At 37.5% G+C, this 25496-nt stretch overlaps 1 protein-coding gene across 1 annotated transcript in view; it reads left to right on the top strand.

Annotated features, from left to right (window-relative positions):
• Positions 1-5251: 5251 nt before the first annotated feature.
• Positions 5252-25496, top strand: part of Lancl3 (LanC lantibiotic synthetase component C-like 3 (bacterial)) — a 102631-nt gene continuing 82386 nt past the window's right edge. The window contains exon 1 of the mRNA XM_005414448.2: positions 5252-5944. Within this exon, the coding sequence (XP_005414505.1) occupies positions 5372-5944 (573 nt within the window). The 5' untranslated portion in view covers positions 5252-5371. The remainder of the gene's footprint in view (positions 5945-25496) is intronic.

A 25496-nucleotide genomic window follows, 5' to 3' on the forward strand; every position in this document is an offset into this window, starting at 1 on the left:
ATTGTTCTTAACATCCTGAATGCTGGAATAAACCTTAGAAACTACTGCATATGTAAAGTTGCTATAATTTTTTTAAGAATTTACTCTAATTGAAGGAACCTCCATATCACCACTTGGCAATTTAATAAACCTTACTCAGATCCATCAGTTTGAAATAAGAGAATAGCTATTTCAGCAGTGTCCTATACACCAATGTCATTATACTGCATTCAAATGACACGTCTCCGCCCTGTACACACTATAGTATTCAAAATTATAATTGTTATATTTTTCTCATATTTGGTAAGCTGCAGTGTTTACTATCATTTTATCTTGGCCAGTGTGACTAGTAAAACTGAGTTACCCCTCCTCAGATGTAGTGGTGAGGGCATCAGTTTGCGTGCTTATTGTACCTGGTTTCTAATCCCCCCATTACATTTTTTAGTGATTATGACTGATGTATAATGACCACAAAATTCTTAAAGTTGATAATGCTGGAGATAGTGGGGAAAAAAGACAAGAAAAAATAATCTAATACTGTTAAAATGCAAATTTTTATGACTGGTGTAGAAGAAAACAATCAAGAAACTAGTCAAAAAAGCGGATAGTAAAGTTAAACCATTGATAGGTAGAAGATTTGGGCATTCTGAAGGGTATCTCAGAGCTTAATAAATAGCTACTGAACACATATTATATTAGACCTTGGTCTGGATTCTGCGGATACAGCAAGTAACAGCATAGGCAATAATTCCTGTCTGCAAGGGGATTACAATCTAGTGGTGAGAAAGACATGAGAAGCAAAATTGATAATTATAACTTCTACTTTTTAAATAGTAGCATTTCCCATTTAAAATAATAGATTGAGAAAAGACACAGTGAAAAAAAGTGAAGAGGCAAGTCATGAACATACCTTTTAAAGAAAACCCCCAAGAAGAGGAAACTCTGTATTATACAAACTAGTACCTTTTAGGGACATAAGGGGGCCAGTATGACAAGATGCAAACGAGTAAGTAGAAGAGGAATAGGAAGACTGGCTGTGGAAGTAATGAGGGTCAGGTGACTCTAGGCCTAGTAGGCCAATCTATGGTCTCTGGACTTCCCTTGGGGGAGCATACAAAATATTGGTATGTCAAAAGGCAGGATCTGACTTATTGCTTTGGCTGCTGTTTTGAGAAGAGCTTGTGTAGGATGAGAGAGCAGAAGAATTCTCCAATTAGTTTGTTAATCTAATAAGTTAGGGATGAGTCTCCACCAAGGACGTGCTATAAGGACCAGATGTAGCACAATTCAGTTATTTCAACCATTTCCAGGATGCGTCCTTTGAGAAAAACTTTGGAAAACTTTCTGAAAGCCTTTTTAAAATAGCTCATTTAATAAAATGTGTTAAACCTTAAGGGGTGCAGTTTGACAGTTATATAAGTGCTGATTTTTTTTCAGATTCACTCCTAGATAGCAATGATTTGCACGAGAGAAGCACTTTGATTTTAATACTCTTTCTTTTTTTTTTTTTTTTTGGTTTTTGGTTTTTCTCCGGTACCGGGAACCGAACTCACGACCTTGCGCTTGCCAGGCAGGCGCTTTTGCCGCTGAGTTAAATTCCCAGCCCCTAATACTCTTTCTTTTTGGTAGTTTTGCATAACTTTTATGTAATTTACTTGATGAAACCTCTAAAACTATTTTCCATCCATAATTTTATATAATTTGCATAATAAGGAAATACTGAAGAAGAACTAGAAACTGTATAATTCAGTAAGATCCTGGAAACCATGTGTTGGGAGCTACCTGCTATAAAGTGCTGTGAGAAATTCTGTAACTATCAGGACAAATCTTGCAGATGGGGTGAAGTAAAAGGACTTTGCAAGATATTGCATAGATTGCATATTTCTTGTTGAGTCATTAGTAACTTTAGAAATTCAACTGGAAATATCATTGTGGAATAATACAATTTTCTGAGTGCCTGTACCCTCCGTCTTCTATATTTTTCTGAAATATTTCTCTTCTCAACTGCTTATTGCCCTGTTGACCAGATATTCTTGATTAGACGGGCCTTATGTGGCATTGTATAACAAGAAACTGGCAGGATGTTCTAGTTATCATAGCTGCATTGTAAGTTATCATAGAACCCAGAGGCTTAAATGAAATGTTATATTTCGCTCATAATTTTTCAAATCCAAAAATCTGAAAGCCTTTGAGATAGTGGTTCTCACTTGAAGCTGCAATTATATGAAAGATGTACCAGGCTAGATACCCAAAGTGGCTCTATCACATATCTGTCAGTTCATTCTGTCAGCTGTGTGATACTCTCAAGCACCTTCATGTGGCTTCTTCATGTTGTCTGGGCTCCCTCACAATATGGCAGCTTCAGAGCAGTCAGATTCTTACAAGGTAACTCAAGGGTCAAAATGCAAGTGCTCTAAGATATTGGGCAGAAGCTACATCCTCTTTTATGTCTTAGCCTTTTATGACATTCAGTGAGATTTCTATTATAGTCTACTGGTTTTGAGAGAATTACAAGAGTACTGAAATTCAAGAGTAAACATGTGCCTACCTCCTAAAGAGAGAAATGTCAAGGTCACATTGATAGTAGAAGAGCATGTGGTATATGAGATACTGTTGTGGCCATATTTGGAAAATGTATCTGTCATACAGGGTTAGTCAGTAAAAATAGAATGTGTGAAGTCACCAAATTCAAGGTAAAGTGTAGAGGTCATCAGACCTTCTGGAGAAACAGACAAATTAGAATGCAGAAACTGCAGAAGTTTTATATTCTTGCATGTACAAGAAAGAGCATAAGGATCCAACATACTATAGTGGTGTAAACATCAATTTAAATTTTAATGAAGACCTCATTTTGTATTTTATACTCCAGAGTACTTTAATGATAATATTCTCATGTTAATTCATTCATTACAAAAAGTTTTAGTGAGCACCTACCACATGTAGTAGAGATAGAGTAGTCAAGAACTACTCTAAGGTCTTGTTACACATCAGTAAATAAAGGTAACAAAAAAAAATCCCTACATTCATGAAGAGTGTATTGTAACAGTGCAATACTGATAAAATAAATAACACTGCTTGCAAATTAGGTAAATGATAGTTAGAGGTGTGGCTTCATGGTGTTTAAGCAGCTTGCTCCAGTGTAAAGGATATTTGGGGATGGAGATTTGGCAGGTGACTGTGCAGCAGATAAAGTACTGAGAGTTTTCGGAAAGCATTATACAGGTTAAAGGGTTCTTTTGTGAGTTCAAGAAGGCTTCTGGATGTCTTTAACTTCTTGCTTCACATCATTTGTTTTATATACATCTTTTGAGCATTGGTCGACTTGTTTCCATCAATGTCCAAAAGCAATCTCTAGGATCCCATGCCACGTATTCACACTCTTTGTCATGGAACTTTGGAGTTCTCCAAAGTCGCTTGCTATTTCCTCATATGGTTTGCCGATAGAGTGAGACAGAAAAAAAGAGTATGCCAGTTCAGAGACTAGACTCTGAGAAAGCCTGCACAATTGTACTTTGTTCTTGGCCCTCTACCATTGCCAGACAAGCATGCTAGGGTGAGCCTGCTGGAGGGCAAAGAATATGCAGGCCCAGCTGCTTTAGTCTCCTTAAACAAGAGCCAGCCACATCCAGATGCATTTTTGAGTCTAGCCAAGATTATAGATGTGCAAACAATAAACTTTTTAGATTCCATGAGAGTTTGTGATCATTGTACAGCATTTAAGAACAATAGACAAGTGACAAAGCTGAGGAAAAGCAGAGCTCTTTCTTTTGGTGATATGTTTACAGTTCTATTTTGAAGTCTGGGCCAGGGATACAGCCCAGGAGCACAAGCACTACAGCGCAAAGTCCTGAACTCGATTCCCGGTACCAAAATAAAATAAAATAAAATAAGTCCATCAGCACAGGTCCTTGTCATTGCTGCTGATACCACCTTTAGGGTAGGGTGTGTGGAAGTCTGAGTTATCATAATTGCCTCTAGATTTCCAATAGTGTGAGGTGTAGTGGGGATGAAGTGGAATAAGGCTCCATTTCTGCCTGCAAAGTCTTGTACTTTTTTCAGAGGAGAAAAATTGAACATTAATGCCTATTCCAATTGAGGTACAAAGAAGGACACCTCAGGATTAAACATGCCATTTCCTCTTTTGATATCCTATTTTCCTTCAACGTCTCAAATTCTTTGTGTAAAGTGGATTTAGTTGCATTACCATCATCATTATTATTATTATCATCATCATTTGTAGTAGCAAAAATTAGCCTATTTTGGTAGCACTATCAGAGGATGACAGCCAAATTATCCCTGGACTATGTGAATGTGTCAGTCCTGGTTATAATCTTGGCAAATTTAAATCCTTTCCCACACTACATTAGCAAGGATGGGGGGGGACTACTGTACAAACTAGTTGGTTATTGACCTCTACCTGTACACACTGGGGTGGGGAGTGAAGCTGGTAGGGCAGACCCTACTCCTTTGCCTTAACTTGGTGTGAATCTTTCGGTTTTTAATCTTGTATATTCCAAGAAAACCAAACCAGAGCAAACCAACAACTAAAATAAGCAAGGATGAGAAAAAAATTTCCCTACTGAGACATTTTGGCTTTATGACAGGAAACACAATGTACACGAATTCCCTAGCCTTTAGGATACAAAGAGGATGAAAACTCCGAAGTGCCCCAAACAAAATATAAACTTTAAAGTTTCATTCATTTTAGCGGGGCTTTCCGTTATTTTTTTCCCTGATTCCTCAGCCTAGTTCAGTGGCTTCTAAAACTTGAACGTGCATTCGAATTACCTAGCAATCTTGCTAAATATTCAGTCGGTTGAGAGCGAAGCCTGAGATGTTTCGGTTTTTATACGCGCGCAGGTGACGCTCATCTCTCTGACCTGAGCACCACACACGAAGTGTACAAGGGACTGGAGGTCATCGCCTCCACTGCCAGGTGTGCTAATTCCCGGTCTCAGCATTCCAGATTGTCCCACACGTCCCTGGCCTTCCGCCGGGAGGGGAGGAGCCAAGGGCGGAGCGGGAGGAGTGGCGCGGGCCCCGCGTGGGTCCTGCTAGACACCACCTCGGCCCCTGGGAGAGGCGGCAGAGCTGCGGCGGCGCAGGAGGGGGCGCGCAGCCTCTGGGAGGGGGGCGCACGACGCGCATCCCCCGTGTTCGCCAGGGCCACTCCAGAGCTTCGCAGCAGCCTGGTGCCCCACTTGGCCATCCGCTCCTTGCTTCTTTCTCGCTCCCGCCTCCTCTTGTCACCTCCTGTCTCACCCTTCTCGCTCCATCCCCGCCGCATCCGCTGTCATCCGAGTGCTTCAGGGAGCCTGAGGTCGTGCGCAGGGGTGGCAGGGCGCACCCTTAAGCGGTCCCCAGATCGACATTGTAGGGCACGGGCAACAGCATGGACACCAAGCGCTGCTTCGCCAACCGCTTCGATGACTACCAGGGCAGCCTGCTGGCGGGCCAGTGCGAGGAGGCGGTGGCGCCCTTGGTCACCGCCACCATCGAGCGCATCCTCCAGGAACTGCCCCCGCTTGGGGGCGGCGCTGAGGCCAGGGGGGCAACGGCCGGGGACAGCAGCTGCCAGGGGGGACTGTACAGCGGCGTGGCCGGGGTGGCCTACATGCTCTACCACGTCTCGCAGAGCCCGCTCTTCGCCGCGGCCCGGGAGCGCTACCTGCGCTCCGCCAAGCGCCTCATAGACGCGTGCGCCCGCGCTGAGGAGTGGGGCGAGCCGGACGCCGACACCCGCGCTGCCTTCCTGCTCGGGGGCGCGGGCGTGTACGCAGTAGCCACACTCGTGTACCACGCTCTGGGACGGTCCGACTACGTGCAGCCCTTGGGCAAGTTCCGGGCTCTATGCACAGTCTGCGCGCCTGTCTCTTTCCTGGAGTGCGGCTCCGATGAGCTGTTTGTGGGCCGCGCGGGCTACCTGTGTGCCGCGCTAGTGCTCAAGCAGAAACTCGCCCAGGAGGTAAGAGGCAGCCCCGGCCGCGGAGGGGCGCTCGTCGCCTGCCCGGCGCTACCCCGGCATCCCTGTCCCCGCAGCACCGCCCCTGAATGTTGTCCTCTGTCTCTCTGTTACTCTTTGTCTGACCCTGTCATTTCTTTGGTCTCTTAAGATTTATCTTCTGCTTTTGTCCCTTTGTCCCACTTCCTACCCCTGTTTTTCAGCCTCTCCTTTGTTGGGATTTCTAGACGTTTTGTTCCTCATCCAAGATTCCTCCTTGCCCAGTAGCTTTCTGGGGACTGACAGTGTGATCCTTTCGACTGAGACTTCAAAACCCTCCCCCAAAAAAGAAGGGATTTCCTTTCTTTTGACCCTGCTGTCGAGATCTGGGGCACCCTCCAAAGTTAAAAGTACTAGAAAAGTAAGGGAACTTGCAGGGGTGATGTGGAGGTGAGTTGCTGCTAGGACCCCAGGTTCTGTAAACAAGAAAATTGCTCCTCTGTTGGTCTAATATAATTAATATCTTGCTATTTAGTTTGTACAGCGGTTCTTATCAAATGCATATCTAAGGGGAACATTCTTTTTTCAAATATATAAATGTAGACAGAAACGTACCCCCACTTTGGTCAAATGTGCATTTTTCATATTAAAATGTGTAATTGGGACAGTCAAAACCACAACATTCTTGACGGCGTGTCTTCCTGATGAATAGCTTTTCAGTGACTCCTTGAAACGAATTGGATTTCACAAACTATATATAGTTTCTTTTTTCTGGATTCACTTTGAATACAGCATACGCCAGTTCCTGCAGAGTAGACAGGGAAAAACTCTAAAGAATCATAGTAACTAGAACTGAAAGAGAGGCACTTTCATTCATAATCCACTGGAGCCACATAATGTTCAAGGGAAGAAGTGGCACATTTAACTTGGCTTTATTTGGGTAAGAAGGGCACTTGAAGAAAAAATAATGGTATAGTGTATCTTAAAAGTGTAATTAACTTAAATGACCTCTACAGGGACAGACAATATATTTTGATTTATTAGCAGGTGAGGTTTATTCAAGTGCGAAAAAAGATCATTAAAGAATGTGCAGTGTGCTCGCAGGCCAGCAAAGGTCTATGTGACAAAGTTGTCTTGAAATAGTTCACTCTGCTTCTGAGTCACTGTTATCTGCTAGCAGTTTCCCAGGGGCCTTCCAGTTGTCTAAAACCTTTTAGAAGGCCACTGAGCTATTTACATACCATTTGCATTGCATTTACTTCTGCTCTCTAGACCTTGCAGTCTTGTGGTAGGCAATTTTCAAATTCTTTTTTTTTTTCAGTTGTTTTCCTAAGATTGCTTTTTCTTCTTTCCATCCTTTGAGGCCTCTTCTACAGAAAGGAATGGCAGAGTGGGACAGCCACCAGGTCATATACCCAGAAACAGAGCAGAGGGACTCTACCAGTCTGCAGTGCCAAACCACACAAACATTTTAAGACCTTTCTGCTGTCTCTGCTACCAAACAAAATCTATCTTTTTATACTAATCAGGTGAGGTGCTGTGGCCCCTGATTCCAGGAGAGGGAACAAATTCCAAAGTTAAAAAAAATTCTTGATCTGTTAGATCACATAGTCCAAGTGCTAGTCTCAGCTTCAAAAATTCAAGCAATTCAGACTTGTAAGGTATAGGGTGGGATCTAAGCAAGCAATCCTCACCCCCTGAGTCAGCACATGGTTCTGCTGTCAATAGATGAACCCTAAACACTGATCAAACTAATTTTTCCAACTTATGTGTCATTTCTCTATGAATAATCTGTCATTATATCCAGGGATTTCTGCCCTCCAATGTCATTTATATTCAGCTTCCTCTGGCACTTCCTGTAGTTATTACCCTAGCTTATATCTTCCCCACACCACTTGGTACATCTTTGTCACCTGAGAAGTACAGTATACTGTGACTAGAACATTGTAGTCTCAGCTGGATTCTCCAACTAAACCATCCATCTACCTTCAGGAAAGCAGTCTGAACAACTCTTTTCATTATGTCATTTGCCTGCTCAGCATCCTGTGTGGCCCCCTACGATCTTTTCTCCTGTGGCTTCTCATCTCACAGTTAAAGCCACAATACTTAAAATGGTTGACAAGGCCCTACATGATTCAGTCCCCTGCATACCTCCTTCTCTTCTTGCTTACTTTTCCTCAGCCCCACTGGCCTTCTTGCTGTTTTCAGCATTCTCCTGTCTCAGGCTGTTTGTACTCTCTGTTCTCTGGCTTGGAACACTTTCCCTACATTTTGTTACAGCTAGCTCCGTGACCATCTATGGCTCTTTAACTTCTTGGTGTGGAGTTTTCTGTCTGCCATATTTCAAATTGCAACCCCTTGGACCAACCCCCTGCATTATTTTACTCAATTTGTTTATGCCTTCATTAGTTAGAATGTAAATTCCACAAGGGTAGAGATGTTTTAGTTTCATTGTTCTACCCCAAGCATTAGCATACTTCCTGGCACATATTTAGGTACCCAACTTTTCATTTTGTTATTGTTGCAAATATTGTCTACTCTATGATTTGCTTTACCACTCATCTTTAATGACATCTCAGTTACCAGTATTTTCCTGTATGGTGATGCTTCTGGTGTTACGTTTAAAGAAATTCCTTCCTATTGCTGAGGTCTCAGTAAATACTTGTTGAATGAATTAATTAAATGAATTATAGCTTCTTACAAAGCTTTCCTTAGATCCAACTGACCCATTAAACCATTGCTTCTTAAACTTTCATGTGGGTAGGAATTACCTGCAGATCTTGTTAAGAAAGTAGAGATTCTCATTTAGGATCTGGATGGGGCTTGATATTCTGCATTTCTAACAAGTCCCCTAGGTGATGCTAAGATTGCTGCTGGTTTATGGACCATAATTTGAATGATAAGGCAATACAATAGGGCATAAATTTTGGCATTATGCCAACCATGTCTATTAAGACATGTTATGTGTTTATGAAATTTGGTATATTTATTGATAAGGCTTTAGTTTAGAATGCTGATTACTATATCTTGCCATGCTTTCATTATAAGAACCCACAAGAGGAATTCATTTCACGATTTAAATACAGAAGTAGGTATACTCCTCCTTAGAATTAATTGGATTATTTTAATATGTCATGTAACTGACTGACTGTGTCTCACTTTGTGGTGTATACTAGGAGATATGTGGCCAAAATTATGGGCCATATGAGGTAATAAAGTGAGTTTGCTGTAACATGTATTTTTATGTATCAGCATTTGCCCCTGTTTTTTCTCATTTGTTCCTTCCTTAATTTATCTTTTCTAGATTTTTTCCTTTCCATTTCATTTTATTTGCATGTTTATAAGATTCAGAGATGGAAAATATTTTGTGTATATAAAAAGAGACAGATATACAAACAGAGAAAATCACCATATCCAAGAAATATATTTCAATTTAGGTTAACCCTCCTCGAAATACTGGCTTTTAGGGTTTGTTGGTGACATATGCTTGAGCACTGGGACACTAAAATCCCAAGAAATGTATTAGTTTTATTCTGCTTTCCACTAATGGTACAAATGTAACAAAAGTGGGGCAGGGGTCAGGGAAGGCTGAGGACACCAATTAAAATGACTTTCACATAATACAACATAGTTGAGCCTCAATTTCTACACTTGTAAATGGTTTAATAAAAGCTTCATTGAACTATTTTTCCATTCATTCAATCATTCATTCATTCATTCATTCATTTAATATTAGGTTTCTGTCTTTCGTCAGGCACCTTAACACATACTGGGATTCGGTACTCAACAAAAACACAAAGAGTATAATTTTGTTGTGATAAGTAACCTTAAAGAAGAAAACAGGAATGGAGGCATAGGTGGAATAGGGGAGGGCTGCTGCTTAGGATGGCTTGGCAGAAAGTGTGCAAAAGGGCTGCTGTGCCTCATCACTACAGTATGAGAATTAAGTGGCTCCCCTAAACATAGGCGTTCTAGGCAAAGATAAAGACCCAGGGGTGTGAAATGGCTCAGAAGTCCCCAAGAATTGAAAGAAGGTCGGTATGGCTGGAGCAGAGAGTGGAAGGTAGAGGACTGTAAAAACATGAAAGGAAATGTAGGAAAGCTAAAATCTGATCTTGCAGAATCAGGTCAATCAAAGTCAATAGTTTACATTTGTTTCATGTTTAAATAAGGGAGTATATTGATCTTATTTACCTTTTAAAAGGATTACCCTGGACTTTTTTGAATGGAGAATAGATAAACCATATTAAGAATGACTAAGGGGTTAGGGATAGAGCTCAGTGGTAGAGCTTGTGCTTAGTATGCACCAGGCTCAGGGTTTAAAGCCCAGCACAAAAAAACAGTAGTGTAAGGGGGACTAATTATAATTATGAGGATCTGAACTCCCTTTGTGCTAAGGACTCCTTTATAAATCTGGTTAAAGTGTTGGGAACTCTTCTTAGACTAAGATTTTTAAATATATAAAATAAAACCCATAGCATTACAAAGGAAACCAATTATATTGCAATTATCAAAACATTTAAAAGTGTGTGATGCCATAGCATGTATGCTTTTTATCATCACATTAAATGAGATTTTGCAGTGAAACTAATGACCATGGTACTTTTGAAACAGTGTTGAGCGTCAATGGTATTTTGAGACATCTTCAACAACTGCTGTGTGATGTGCATACAGCTGTGATTTCTACAGGTGACAAAGTCACAAGTACTACTGGTGATTATGCTCTATATTTGTAACACATGGAAATGTTCTGTTGTTTACATAAGATGGGAGATGTAGATGTAATGCTCCTCAGTTAATGGAGACTGGTTGAGAAGGTCCTGAGCTCACCACTCTTAGTTAAAATGTCTTGCGTGGTGCTTGGCACATAGCAGCTGCATAATGAAATTAATGTTGGCCCCTTTGCCTCTACTAATAGAAAATTCAAGGTAATTCTGAACATCAGCTAGAAAATGATACTCAGTTCAAGCCATGTCTTTCTGCTGTGATTAGAAAAATGGCAAAGGTACTAATTGGGTTCTTAGTGCATTTCTAAGGCAGATGGTAAGCAGCTGTATGAGTATGAATTTAGCTACAAATAATAGAATTCTCAATAAAAAATGTTTCAAGCAAGATGCGGTGGCATATGTCCGCAGTCGCAACACAAAATAGGTTGAAACGGGCAGGGCTTGATTGCGAGAGTTCAAGGCTAGCCTGGGCAGCATAGCAAGATCTCACCTCAAAGAAAACCAACCAAACAAGTGATTGAATGGGAATATTTATTACCCCATTTAACAAGGAGTATACCCCATTTAACAAGGTAGAACACTCCAAGATTAGCTCAGCAACTTGGGAGAGTTATCACAACCCACACCCTCTCCAGCCACTTTCCCTGCTATTCTTGTGTGTGAATTGTATCACCCTTTAGTATTCAAGATGGCTGCTCCCAATCCATGCATCACATTCCTGTACAACTGAAGGAGGAAAAGCAGCTCTGGATTTTTTTCCCAGCATCTTTTTTTTGTTATGTAGAATGTTCTATCCTAATAGAATTTCCCCTCTGACTCATTGCTCAGCACTTGGTCTCTGGCCATTTCTAGTTTCAGGGAAGCTGGGAAGGCTAGTGTCTCTCATTTCTAACTTCCAGAACTGGATGCATATTCTGACCAGAAAGAAGGAAGAAGGAAATGACTGTTGGGAAGGTAGCAAAATGTCTGCTCTTTGATTTCCCTTAGCAAATCTGCCTGTGGCCTTTTACCTCCTTTATGCATTCCCTTCCCTTCCCATCAGTGTTTCTCTTCCCTTTTCCAGGTCACCTCCATGTCCCATGACACCAGAAGGGTGTGTTATTCTCACTTGCAGATGTCAATCAAATACAAGCCATGATATTAACTATTAATAAAATTTTAAGCTGTTGAGTATTGAGAATATATTTTATGGCAACAACTATTTCCGCTGTTCTAGTTTTTCTTTAAAACTATTATTATACTCACAAGATGAACTCAATCAGAGGCTACAAATTAAGACCTCTTTGAATAGTTATTTATGTATTTTCCTCTTAAAGAAATAATGTATTCAATACAATACTCATATTGTTATACAGTTACACAAATGATGATATTATACATGTGTTCTACAGTTTTCTTGTTTAGTCTTGGGTATCTCTGCACATTCTGTGTACAGGAATGTCTCTATTTTATACTGGTTACATTTAGTGGCTATAACACGACTTAACTTTGTCAATGAACATTTAAATTCTTTCAAGTTGTTGTCCTTTTCTGCTAGGCCAAATAATGCATATATACATATACAATGCATGCATATAATATGTATATACATACGTATGTCTTTGTATGTAAGTATCTTGGCCTACTTTTGCAAGACACATATTTAGGATCAATTTTTAAAGACGTAATTTCTGGATCAAACTTTACATATCTTTTTTTTCATTTGATAAAGATATTCACATTGTTTTCCAAAAAATTACACCCACTTTTATCCCCTCCACCAGAGTTTGAGATTGCCTATAGTATCACACTCCCTGCAACATTTGATTGCAGCAGACTTCAATATAAATCTAACTGATAGAGGCTTCTAGGGTAGAAAATTAGTCTTCTTATTGTCCATTTTAGCTCTTGCCAAACAGAATATATGTTCAGGACTTCACTCTGTCTTTGGATTTGAGCAATACCGATTTCTAAGCAGATATATATTGCTTGCTGCCTACTTAAACTCTGAAGTTTGGCTTCAAATGACAGCAGGCTTGAGGAAACTGGATTTTTAAAGGCCAGGTCCAATGCTTAATTGTCTGATTATAGACCTGCCAGAAAGTAGGACATGTCTGTGTGCTACAGGTTAACTCTTTTTTCACTCATGACCCAGAATGCTGTGAATGCTAAAAGAGTGTAACAGGAACTCACAATGATTTCTTGCTTATGGCCCCACACTGTTGTACTTCACATGGATTATGCAACAGATATGTATTTTTCATGTACTAAAATGTAACTTTATTTTTAAAATTCAATTTTTCAATTAAATAATTGCAAATATTTATGGAGTACAATGTGATTTTTCAATGCATGTATATATACACTATAGGATAAGCAAATTATTATAACCTATCAATCACCTCACATACTTATTTTCAAATATCCATTATTATTAACTACCATATAATCACCTTTCTATGGGCTACATCACCAGAATTCATACTTCTTAGCTAACTTATTTTTTCTTTTCTAAATTCCCAGCACACCTCTAGTAATAGTGACTCTACTCTCTACTTTCATAAATTCAACTTGTTTAGGTCCTACATATGCATCAGACACTGGTTGAGGAGCTTATTCTAGATCAAACAGCTGGTCAGTAGCAGAGACTGGGCTCAATCCCTGCAAGTTGGTCTCCAGATCTGTTCCACACACTTCAATATGCACATGAATCCTGGGCTTCTTGTTCAAAGTCAGGTCTGGATATAATGGGTCTAGGATGAGGCCCAAAACTGTGTATCTCTAGTGAGGTTTAGGTGACATTTGTTGCTGGTCCATTGAGCAGACAAGTACAAAAACTTCAAGTCACTCTTTTCCCCAGTTATAAGTTGTATCTATCATTTGTCTTGGTACTGAGAATGTCTTTTCCCGCAGATGCCAGAATGTTAGCTTTCCAGTTTTCAGTTTATGCCAAAGGAAAGATGTACCACCTGGAACACTTGCTGGCAGATCTTGGGATTCTGTTAACATGCTGAATGAATGAGCCCATGAATGGGTTTCTTTTTCCAAAGAAATACAAGTTTTCCTGTACACAGAATTGTTTTGAATTTCCTCAACTAAATCACATTCCAAAGTCTTAAATTATTTCTTGATAATATAAGCACAAACATTTTATTACAATTCCCAGGCTAGATAGAAAATATGAGCTTGATACTACACTCTCATTTAAAAATCATTCAGTTGATTGTACCTCTATGGCAAAAGTAGGTTTTTCTTCCTCAACTCTCAATTTAACTTGAAGGTGATCAGCGTGTTTCCATTTTATTTTTAAATCTTTTTAACACAACAATTTAACAGACATGCTCAAAATAAGCCATAGCCTTTTAGGTATCATTTATTTATACTCTTTCATCTATTGCTATACATTCCACTGAAACTCAAATGTATTTTTTCATTGTCATCATTTGAAGGAAGCATGGTTCATAATTTTCTTATTGCTGAATAAATAATTGGAGGAAATAAGCACAGTAAAATTCCTTTTAAGTGTATTGAACTTTAACTGTACACAATCATTTTGCCAATAGCTTAAAGTCCTAGTGTTCTATAAGAAGGTTGTCTTTAATGGAATTTTATTACATGCACTGACCTTGGAATATGAAAATGATAGATTGTATTAATTTCTAATAAGCTTCTTGGCTGACTTCATTTTTTAGGGTTAATTTAATGAATGATGTTTATCATGTGACTGGAGCTTACACAATACACAGTGGATTTCTTCCAGGGGGTAGGGAAGTCCTTTCATATTTCCCCATGGAGTTAAAATTATCTCTTAGTAAATTTTCCCAACAGTGTCTGATATGTCCAAGTAAGTGTTTCTCTTAATAAAGCAATTTTACCAATTATTCTCTTAGCAAAAATCTTTAATGAACTACAATGTGTTGGAGGTTTGGTTTGTCTCATAAAAAATATGTTGTCCTCATGCATTATTTATATGTATCTAAGTACCACTCATCTCTTTCTAATTATGTTTTCATGGATTTAGTTACTAGGGAAACCTATAAAGTTAACAGACCCATTCTTGGGCTGTTAGCCACGTGGACAAACTCAATTTTGAAGGAATCATTTGATACATCCTTTCTTTTTGCACGCTGAGCAAAGGAGTACTTTGTATAAGATCAAGCTCCCTTTCCAGAACAACTTTAACCATTCAACACCTTAGATAAATGAATGACTTTGACACATTGAAGTGTGAATATTGCTATCTGGGCCATGAAGAAGCTGTTTCCCAGAAGAGAGATAAAGTCTCCCAGACTTCACTGGTGAGAACATCATCTAAATGAGAGGTGGCAAGACAAATATTGGCCATAGCATTAAGTACAGTTAGATGTTACTGCGTCGATCTGCTGGCTCTGTGCCTTTGCATGGAATGAATTTCCCCTGCTCAGTGGTGTGTTGAAACCTGGTGTCCATGGCAACCAAAACATCACCAATTTCAAAGCAAGTACTTTGGGGACCACCTTCCTCTCCATGCACACAGTGACTGTAGAAAGAAGTCACATTCCTAATTGTATTTACAGTTATCCAAGGCTGAAGAGGTGCAGTGCTCAACCAGAAAGGAAGTAGCACATAATTTTCCTTTTTCAAAATGCCTTATTGCTTTCTTACAAGGCACAGAGGATAGCACATATATTGCAAATCCCAACTGTTGAAGTAGGTTAGAGTTTTATTGAAGGCATTGAAACAGGGTAGTTAGGAACAAAGCTTTGCCTTGAGGTAGAATTCCGGTTCCAGTGCAGTAACTAGTTGACCTTAAGAAAGTTGTTTAACATTTCTGAGGCTTTATTTCCCTATTTTCAAAATGCAATTAAAGCAGCACCTGCCTCATAAGGGTGCTCTGAAGAACCACTGAGAATGTGTATGTAATGTGCTTAGCAGAAGGTCTACTAGGCATAGAGAAATGATTCTGTATGTCAGCTCTTCTTTTATTATTCTTTTGAGGTTTATTATCATTAATGTGAAATGAAACTTTGTGTTGACTCAGTAGCATGGGTCTGTCTATTAGTCCCTATGGTGGTTTTCATAGCTTCTTTGTCCCTAATGGCAACAGCAAATCTTTGAGATTTTCACACAGAGGCCATAAAGGGCTGGAGGGAAATATCTTCTGCGCTGCCATGCAGGAGATTAAACTGAGCTGCTCAGACAGATAATGTGTCAAAGTAAATTGATTGGCTGGCATCATCCCTGAAACATGAACCTATGTGAGCTTTTCTATGCACCTATTCCAAGGAAAGGGTTCTCCTTTTTTCTTTTTAAAATTTTCAGTTCTTTGCAGGTTTAATTAGGAACTGGCTTCCCTGTGTTTCTGATTTGTACTTCTCTGAATACACTACCTATTTGGCTAAAGCTACTGTACATTGCTAAACAGGTTAAGTTCTAATACTTATTTCTTATCCTCTCTACTACTTCTGAATTCTCAATGTTGAACTCAAGAATCTCTTCTTGCTATTAAGTTCTCTTCTTTGCTCCAAAGATTATTAGCTTGCATGGCACTAGCTTGGAATTTCAGAGGAATATTAATAGTTGTGACTGTTGAAGTGCCAATTCCGAACGAGTTTTCCTCAGAAAATCTTCCAGATCATGTACATTTGGTAGCTTGTTTCAGAGAAGGGTAAACATAATTAATGATTATCAAGTGTTGCTTCAGTCTTTGGTACAGAAATTTTTTTTTTGCACTAATGCACTTTCCTATTTGTATTAGAAGACTGTGTTACTGGCTCACCATTAATTTTACAAATTTAAATATGCATTTCACATTTTACCTTCTATATCCTTTTATATCCAGTTATAACGTAATGCTTTTACTAGTAAGAACTAAACTACTCTACTAACTTGAAATTATGACTTTCCCTTATTTCTAAGTGGTGAGGTATCATGTATATTTATTAGTTCTGATAATAACCCTCACTATCACACCAACTTCGTGTAGGTCTTAGCTTTAATCTTTATGTTGATATAATTTTCTCTAAAACCAGTGGTTCTCACATTTAAGCATGCATTAAAATACATACAGGGCTTGTTAAACACACAGAACTTGGCTCCACCCCCAGAGATTCTGATTCAGTAGGTTTAGAGTTGGGCCTAAGAATTTTTACATTGAAATTCTGAGTAAGGCTGCTGCTGCTGTGGCTTCTGATCTGGATAATTAATTTTGAGTAGCTTCCTTAGATAAACCAAGTAATCTTTGCCAAACATCTCTAAAATGTGGGAATTAAATGAGGGATTCTGGTGGTAGTATCATAAGCTATTGCCACCAGAAAAATAAGTCAAGAGGATAGGGCTTACTATATCGCAGGCACTATGGTAAGTTTATTTTTCTATTACAGATGAGAAAATTTTATATTGGAGAGATTCAGTGACTTATTCATCATTAAATAAAAATGACAACATAAGAAAGTGCTCTACATTTGTTACAAACTTCCAGAAGCCTTTGAGTCCTAGCTTTCTGAACACTAGAAAGGTTCATGAACTGGATTTTTCAGGTACCTCTAATGGTAATAAGGATGTGGGTCCGGTCTGAAAACAGAACTAGTTGAAATTTTGTCAGAGTAAATTTAGACTCCCCGACTCTTCTCCAATCCAAAGAACCCAATGATGCTTTTAGGTCAACTCTGAAAAGTTGATCTGAAGTTGTAGATTCATATGTGTGCTGAAAAATGAAGAACTGAAGGATAGGGAAACTTATAAGTGTGTAGTTTTAAGCTCAGTTATAGCCTCTTATCTAGTAGTGGGGTTCTGGAGTATAAGTCATACCCTAGACATGAGGCACATTCTTACACAAGGAATAAGCTCCATGTGTTGGAGTAACAGGATATGTAGACTTCCAGAGTATGTAGACACCAGACATCTCTGGATTTTCTGTCTGACTACTGCAGCTCACAAGTAGGACTACTGAAGAAGGCTTCAGGGAATAGTTTTTATTAGCAAAGCACATAGACACTTAGAGACACAAAACTAATAAGGAATGCTTGTCAGGGTTTGTAGGAACACACACGCTCCTTTTCCTGGGCTTTTCAGACCTTGATAGAAGCTTGGAGGTAAACTTTCTTGATAAATGTAATCAGGTAAACTTGACTTTGAGGCTCAAGGCACACTCAGGTCAACAGATGATATAGTTCTTAGTTCTTTAAAAACAGCATGATGACATGCAAGTTTGCATGCTGAATTTTAGGACCCTCCCCCACACACATATACAACATATAGACACACATATCCTTTTCCTCTGATGAACTCCCAGAGCACTGGCAATAGATTAAGAAGGGTCCCTGGTGTTCAGATAGATACAAGAAAAAAAAAGCCATTAATACCAATATTTGGAGGAGGAGTACTCTATCCCAATGTAGTTATAGCCACACTGACTTGTCATCCTATAGTAAAGTGCAACAACTGGTTAGCTCTTTCCAATATTCATAGTTCCCATTGGGCTTTTTAAGATGAGACTGTTAAATTGGAAATATCAGTCAGAAGCCGTTTGAGGAAAGCAGCTGGTGTGAAAAGCAGTGACCCGAATAAAATAAATAGGAAAACTAATCTTGAGGAAAGCAGATAACACGAGCAGTGTGCTCTAGAATGGATCTGGATTCCACCCCCCTCCAAATCCATATGTTAAAGAGTTGTCTTGTTGAAAAGTGGTGGAACCTTTAAGAGGTGTGGCCTTATGGGAGATTTAGGTCATTAGAGGGCTGTGGGATGTCAGTCTGTGTTCACATTTCCTGCTCTGAGGAGGTCTTTCTCTACCTTGCAGCCATGATATGCTGCATCACAGGCCTAAAAGCAAAGGATAAACTAACCATGCCCTGAAACCTCTGAAACTAAACCAAAATCAAACTTTTCCCCCTTTTAACCGGTAACCTCAGGTATTTCCTTGCTGTAATAGAAAGATGATTAAGAAAATTTTCCAAATGCCCAAATTGATGTTTTTAGGAAAATGATCACATGTAGAAACAAAAGCAGCATACTATTGAAATTATTATTATTTCTGTTCAAAGAACACAAAGGAACTCTGAGAAGTTAAGGATATGACAGCTATAAGAATAACAATTCCACTGAAAAATTAGAATATTAAGTTGAATAATGCTCTGAAGGTTCAACCAAAATAAAAAAAGATTGATTAAAAGAGAAAAGGTTAATTAGAAGAAGTCCAACCTCTGTCTTATAATCAGGCAAAATTAAAATAAGACAAAGTGAGTAAAAGAGGAAATTTTTGAAAAAATGAAACAATAATATTTAATAAGCAAAAAACAGTTGCTAGAATTAAAGGGCCTACCAGTATGTTGAATTGAAAAACAATAAAAATGAGATTCTATAGGCTTTCAAGAAGAAAACAAAAACTGAATCCATGAAAGGATTACCATTAGATTTTTAAAGCAGCTTAGGAAGCTACAAGGCAAATAAGAACAAGGCCTCTAAAATTAATAAAAATCATTTCTCAATCAAGATTTCATAGCAACCAACTTTATCAGTCAAGTATGAGTGTAGAAAAGATAACTTTAGATACTCAAGATCTTGAAAAAACAATGAAAAATGTTTTTTGGCGCATCCAAAAGAAGGAATGGACGAAGAAATAGGAAAATATGGAAATTACAAAATCTGTAATTTAAGTATAGATGGGTCACAGGAAATTTCCAGAGTGATGGTAAAGGACAGTCCAGATAACAGCTTGGTATTCATGTCAAGGGTTGGGAGGAAAGGCAGGAAAAAGAAAAAGGTTATCATTGTACATGGTACTGCTCAATAGACTCTGATTTAAATAAGGTGATGTAACTACTTTGGGTGGGTGAGAAATGGAGAAATGATATGAAAGCTCAATTTTCATCTGTGTAAGCAGATTAATAAATATGCCTAAATGGAAAAATAAAAAAAATAGTTGTATAAGCATGCCATGTTAAAAAAATGTAGGTAAGTTCCTGGTAAAATACGCAGAGAGAATCATTTGAATTTTTTGCCTCATAAGAGTTGAAATATGGGTAGAAGGGAAGGAACAGAGACTTGATAATATTTTGAGGAACTGTGCACTTTGTAGATTATCCAGATATATTTCCTTCAGAAATGAACATCAAGGACACTTTCCCTTAACTGACCTTACTTATGCATTTTGGAAATAATTTCTCCATAGTCTGTTCTTCATAATTACCCTATTCTTGCCCAGTAATTTTTAAAATAAACTTTACTGGGTATAATTAAGGTATGTAACACACTGTTATGGGATACATAAGTACACTGAAGAGCTTACTATAATAAAGCAAATTAACACGACTATTACCTCAAATAGCTATCCAATTTTTGTTTTTATGGCAAGAGAAACCAACATTACTCATTTAACAGGGATCTTAAGTGAAGCACAATTTTATTGCATATACAGCTCTCTAGACTTCTTCATCCTATATGTCTGCTACTTTCTAACTGCCTAGTGATTGACAATGCCCCTGCAGAACATTTATGATTAATGTGGTCATTTGCAGGTAAGTTTTGCTAACAAGTGTTTCCTATCAAAAATATGCCTCGATACATCCCTTGTATCCTTCCTTATGTCATACTAAATTAAGACTGAATCAAAAATATTTTATTAATTTGACTATTTGTATAGCTCTGTCAATTTAAAACTTCATATAGCAAAACAATTTGCTCTACATAGTAAAAGTATTGAGTAAAATTATGAGAATCAGAACAATACTGAGCTTCTACCCAGTGAAGAGGAAGAGAAAACCAATTAAAAATAATTACAAGTGAAATGATAGATGATTAGAATAGAATAGACACTGGTTAAGCCATTTATGTAAAGCAGAACAAAAATAAAAGTTTTTCATAGCAGTGGTTTTTAAGATTCTCCCACATTCTAAAGTGTTTCCAGTCGTACTGATAGTAACTAATATGTATATAAAAATTTGAATTGCCAATATTTTTACAGGAGCTGTCCTACTTAATTCTCACAAAAGCTCTTCAAGTTAAATAGTAATAACATTTTCACTTTCACTTTCTTCAAGTTAAATATTATTAATATTTTCACTTTCAATAGACAACATTGCAAATGATACATGGAGGAGAATTGAATAATGATAACATTTATTGCACAAGCAAAATATTTTTTAAAGACATCAACCAGTTGGAAACATTAAGACAGAAAACAAAAAACCAAGACCTGCCTTTGGAATAGAAGCATTTATGATTCCCTAGTTGGTAAGAGATTGAGCATTTTCTTGAATCTATATTCTTCCCCAAAGCTGAGATCTTCCTGGTGCTTTGAGCTATTCATACCATTAGTGCTCAACAAAATTTCCCATATCTTAAGTATTCCAATAAATGCTGATCAAATGGCAAATAATTGTTTTTACTCATTAAGAGCTTCTAAACCAGTCTTGGGGATTCAAGACTAAACTATTTGTTTACTATTGCTATAAACTTGTCTGAGTAGCTTGAAAACTCATACAGGGAGATGTCTGGGAAGCATTTGGATACAGGTAATAAATGCTTGAGTAGAACATAATAAAATAACCGGCAATGTAATGTTGAATGCAAGCATGGATTGTGAAATATGTGAATTGAAATTAGATGGCAAATGATGAGGAAAATTATTAGGCACAAATTTCTAACCTCATATTTATGCCCTGAGTTTCTTTTGTTATTCTTTCTCACAAGCTTTTTTCTTTCTTGATCCCTTTTGCTGGCATCCCTGGTTGCCCCCTTGGGTGTACTGTTCGCTGCACATATCATATTTGCTGTCATGCTACACATTTCCTAGAGAGTCTTTCTTACAGTGTAACTGGGACAACTCTGCACTCTTCATCATCATTTCTTTTTACCACTAGTGAGGTGAATAATGAATGCCCCCTTGGCAAACAGAAAATTCTTAATACATATTTACAGAAACAGGGAATGCAGGCACATCAAATGTTTTTAATTTCATGAAATCTAATAAGTCCCTTTACTTGGGATTAAATATACAATCTCAGGAAGAGACAGTATGCATCTTAAAAGTAGCTCTTTGCAAGCTCCTACCTAAATTTATTTTTAATTTTATGGATCTGACAGTAGAGCCACTTAGGATTAAGTATTGATGGACAGGGTACTTGGTTTGTCATGTATCTTGTCATATTTTCACTCAAAGTCAAGCTTTGACAGCCAAAGGAGGGTAAAATTCTCCACTTTTACATTACAAATGGGAAATATGCTGAGCTTGTGACAGGTTACAATAATCCACTTACACTTTTCTCTGCTGAAAATAAGACTCTGTGGTTGTTAATATTAACGATACCTTTTAGGAAACTAATTTTGTAGTTACTCAATGCCGACGTCTAAAAAGGCTTTTATTTTTCTTTTAAAAATAAACTCCATTATTTTGTATTCATGAAGATGATAAAATCTCATGTGTGTTTCTGGACCTTTATCTCTTTCTGTTCTGAACTTGCATTCATTCTTAATAAATGCAACATTGACAGATCTAGCATTTAATTGGATATTAGGATTTTGTTTTTGTTTTTTTCCTAAATGATTTGTGATTTTTCTACTAAGAATGGAGAATTTACTGTAGAAAGGTGTCACTTCAACTTCATATTAAACACTAGCCGTAACAAGTTGTTAAATATTTATGAGTCACATGTGTATAGAAGTAGAAGATTCAGATCTGGTTTGGAGTAAGTTTATCTTTACCACACATAAGAAATGTCTAATCACATTCTTCCCATAGGAAGTAGACACCTGAAGAGATAATTAAATCACAATGTGGAAAGTGAAATGTACCTTCAGAATTTTTTTGTAGCACACTCTGTTTTACATCTTATATAGCACAAGGTTTTAAATAACAAGAGGAGGGCTTATACATGTATTTATGCTGTATTTAACATGTCTTTATGCTGTTGTGTATTGTCCAGCATGTAACTGAGATAATCAGTATCTTCACCTGTCAAAGTCCCTAATTTTTTCGCTTCTACATCACAGGCAGGTGAATTCTTCAAAGTTCTTACTAAAACTGCTGTATCACATGGCCTTTTACATTTAGCTTTCAAACTTGATGGATTTTGTTTTCCATCAGGCAAGCTGTACTCCTGTCCTTTTGAACCACATGTGAATAAAAAACGGCACAATACTGTTTCAATTTCTGATTTCTGTTGCAGGCTAGTGTTTTAGCTAGAAATTTCAAACTAAGGTGACACTTTCGTGTAGTTCTTTTTTCTAAAGTTTTATTCTCTGACAGTTAAGATGCTGTGGTGCTTTTGGTGTATTTACAATGCCCTCTAAATTTTAATTGTCAGGGATTTGTTGTGTTTCCATTTCTTTTGTAGTGTGTGCAATGTAGATTCAGTTTAAACTCTATTTGCTATATGTTGTGCCTCTTGCCTTTGTAGATTTATGTCTTTAATCACTTCTCAAAAATTCTCAGTCATTTTCCTTCAAATATTGCTTCTTCTCTATTTTTAACAGCTTTGTTGACATATAATTAATATGCTAAACAATTCTCTCATTAAAACAGATAATTCAGGGGTTGGGGATTTAGCTCAGCGGCACAGCGCCTGCCTGGCAAGCACGAGGTCCTGAGTTTGATCCCCAGTACCGGAAAAAAACCAAAAAAAAAAAAAAAAAAAAAAAGAATAAAACAGATAACTCAGTGGTTTTAATATCTTCCTAGAATTTTGAAACAATCACACCAATCAATTTCAAAACATATTCAACACCTCTAAAAGATAACTTGATACCATTAGCAGTTTATTCCTCCTAAGTCTGTCCTGCATCCTTTCTGCTGCACGAGGTACAATTAATCGAGTTTTAAATCTCTAAGGATTTGCCTATTTGTGACATTTTGTCCAAATGGAGAAAAACAATACTTGTTTTTGTTTTCATTGGCTTCTTTCATTTACAAAATGTTTTCAATGACCATCCATGTGGTAATATGTATTAATAGTTCACTTATTTTTACTGCCAATATTCCATTGTATGACTGTATCACATTTTATCTATTTATTATATGATAGGCGTTTCTATTATTTCTAGGTATAGATATATATGTATGGCCATTTTGTACCAGGTTTTGTATGTATCAATGTTTTCATTTCTCTTGGGTACAAAGATAGAAATAGAATTACTTTATCATGTACTGACTTTATGTTTAACATGCTGAGAAACTGTCTGACTGTTTTCTAAAACAGTTGTGGTATTTTACATACGTGCCAACAAATCAAGAATTCCAATTTCTCTAGATTCTAAAAACATCTCTTTTTGTCAGACTGTTTATATATAGTCATATTAAATAGATGTGAAGTAGTATCTATTTGTGTCATAGATATTTTTTTTTGGTGACTAATGATTCTGAACATCTTTTCATGGGCTTAGAATCCATCTTTGGCGAAATAACCATTTAGATTTTTTGGCTAAGTTTTACTTGAATTGTTTTTATTATTGTTGTTATTGAGTTGTAAGAATTCTTTATATATTCTGGATAAGAACTTCCTTATCCAAACTATATTCTGCAGGTACTTTTCCCATTCTTTTGGTGCATACTGGAAAGTAAACTCAGGATCTTGAGCTTGCCAGGCAAGCTCCTTGCCACTGAGTTATATCTCTGGCCCATTTCTCTTATTCTGTGGGTTGTCATTTAACTATGTTGATGTTGCCTTTGAAACACAAATTTTTAATTTTTGTAAATTATACTTCATCTATATTATCCCTTATTACTTTTGCTTTCAATATCATATCTTAAGATTTTGTACAAATCAGGTTAACAATATTCTCTATTTTTATGTTATTACTTCTCTACCTTGGCTGTACATTAGAATCACATAAGGAACTTCAAAAATTCTTGAAGCTCAAGTCATACCAGACCAATTAAATAAGAATCTCAGGGGCTGGAGATTTAACTCAGCCGCACAGCGCCTGCCCGGCAAGCACAGGGTTGTGAGTTCGGCTCTCGGTACCGGAAAACAAACGAACAAACAAACAAACAAAAAATAATCTCCTAGGATAAGGCTTACTCACCCAAAGTTTTATAGTTCCATAAGTGATTCCTTTTGGCAAGCAACGTAGCACACATTGCTTTATATCTTTCTGAGTTTTCAAGTGGATATATATTGCAAGTTCACATCACTTTGTATTGCTCATCTACATTTTCCGTTTACTTACATCTCTGTGCCAAATTCTAGTTAATTTCTTCAGATCTATCTTCCACTTTACCAGTTCTATTTTGAATAGTACTTTGTGTACTATATATATATATATATATATATATCTCAATTGTAGTCTTCTTTGGTTAAGTTTCAGATGATCCTTTTTCATGGTTTCATATTGCTTTCTAGTTATTATGGTATTACCATTTTGTCATGAAATATTTATTTTTTTAAAACTGTATACCTGAGAATTTCAGTATTCTGAGTATTGATGATTGGGTCCAGCCCAATCAACTAAGTCCAGTCCCAATCAACTAATGGTCCCCCAAGGGCACCATTAGCCCTTGGTGGTCTAATTTTATTGTTTATTTTTTCTGCAGACTGTCACTCATAGTGGTTTGTTTCCTTAGTGCTTTGATCTTTCTACACATATGTGTACATATATATTATTGAGTTCAGTAAATTGTGCCTAAATTGAGTTTCCTCAGAAAGAAGATTGATGTTTCCCCTTCCTGGAAGCTGAGGAAACTATTAGCTATATACCAATTTAGCATTCTTCTGGATTCCCCAGCTTGAGGCAGTGAACATCAACATTTACCCTAAGGGCAAGTTTGATTTTGCATATCGTATATATTTCAAATTAGGATTTTTGTTTTGTTTTTCTTTTTAAGAGACCTTGGGAATTTCCCTAATTTACAACAGCCTAGGTATGTGTTGATAAATAACTTTTATAAAAGACGG

Source organism: Chinchilla lanigera, unplaced genomic scaffold (genome assembly GCF_000276665.1).
Source record: "Chinchilla lanigera isolate Chin_1 unplaced genomic scaffold, ChiLan1.0 scaffold00186, whole genome shotgun sequence".
In the NCBI taxonomy this organism is placed as follows: Eukaryota; Metazoa; Chordata; class Mammalia; order Rodentia; family Chinchillidae; genus Chinchilla; species Chinchilla lanigera.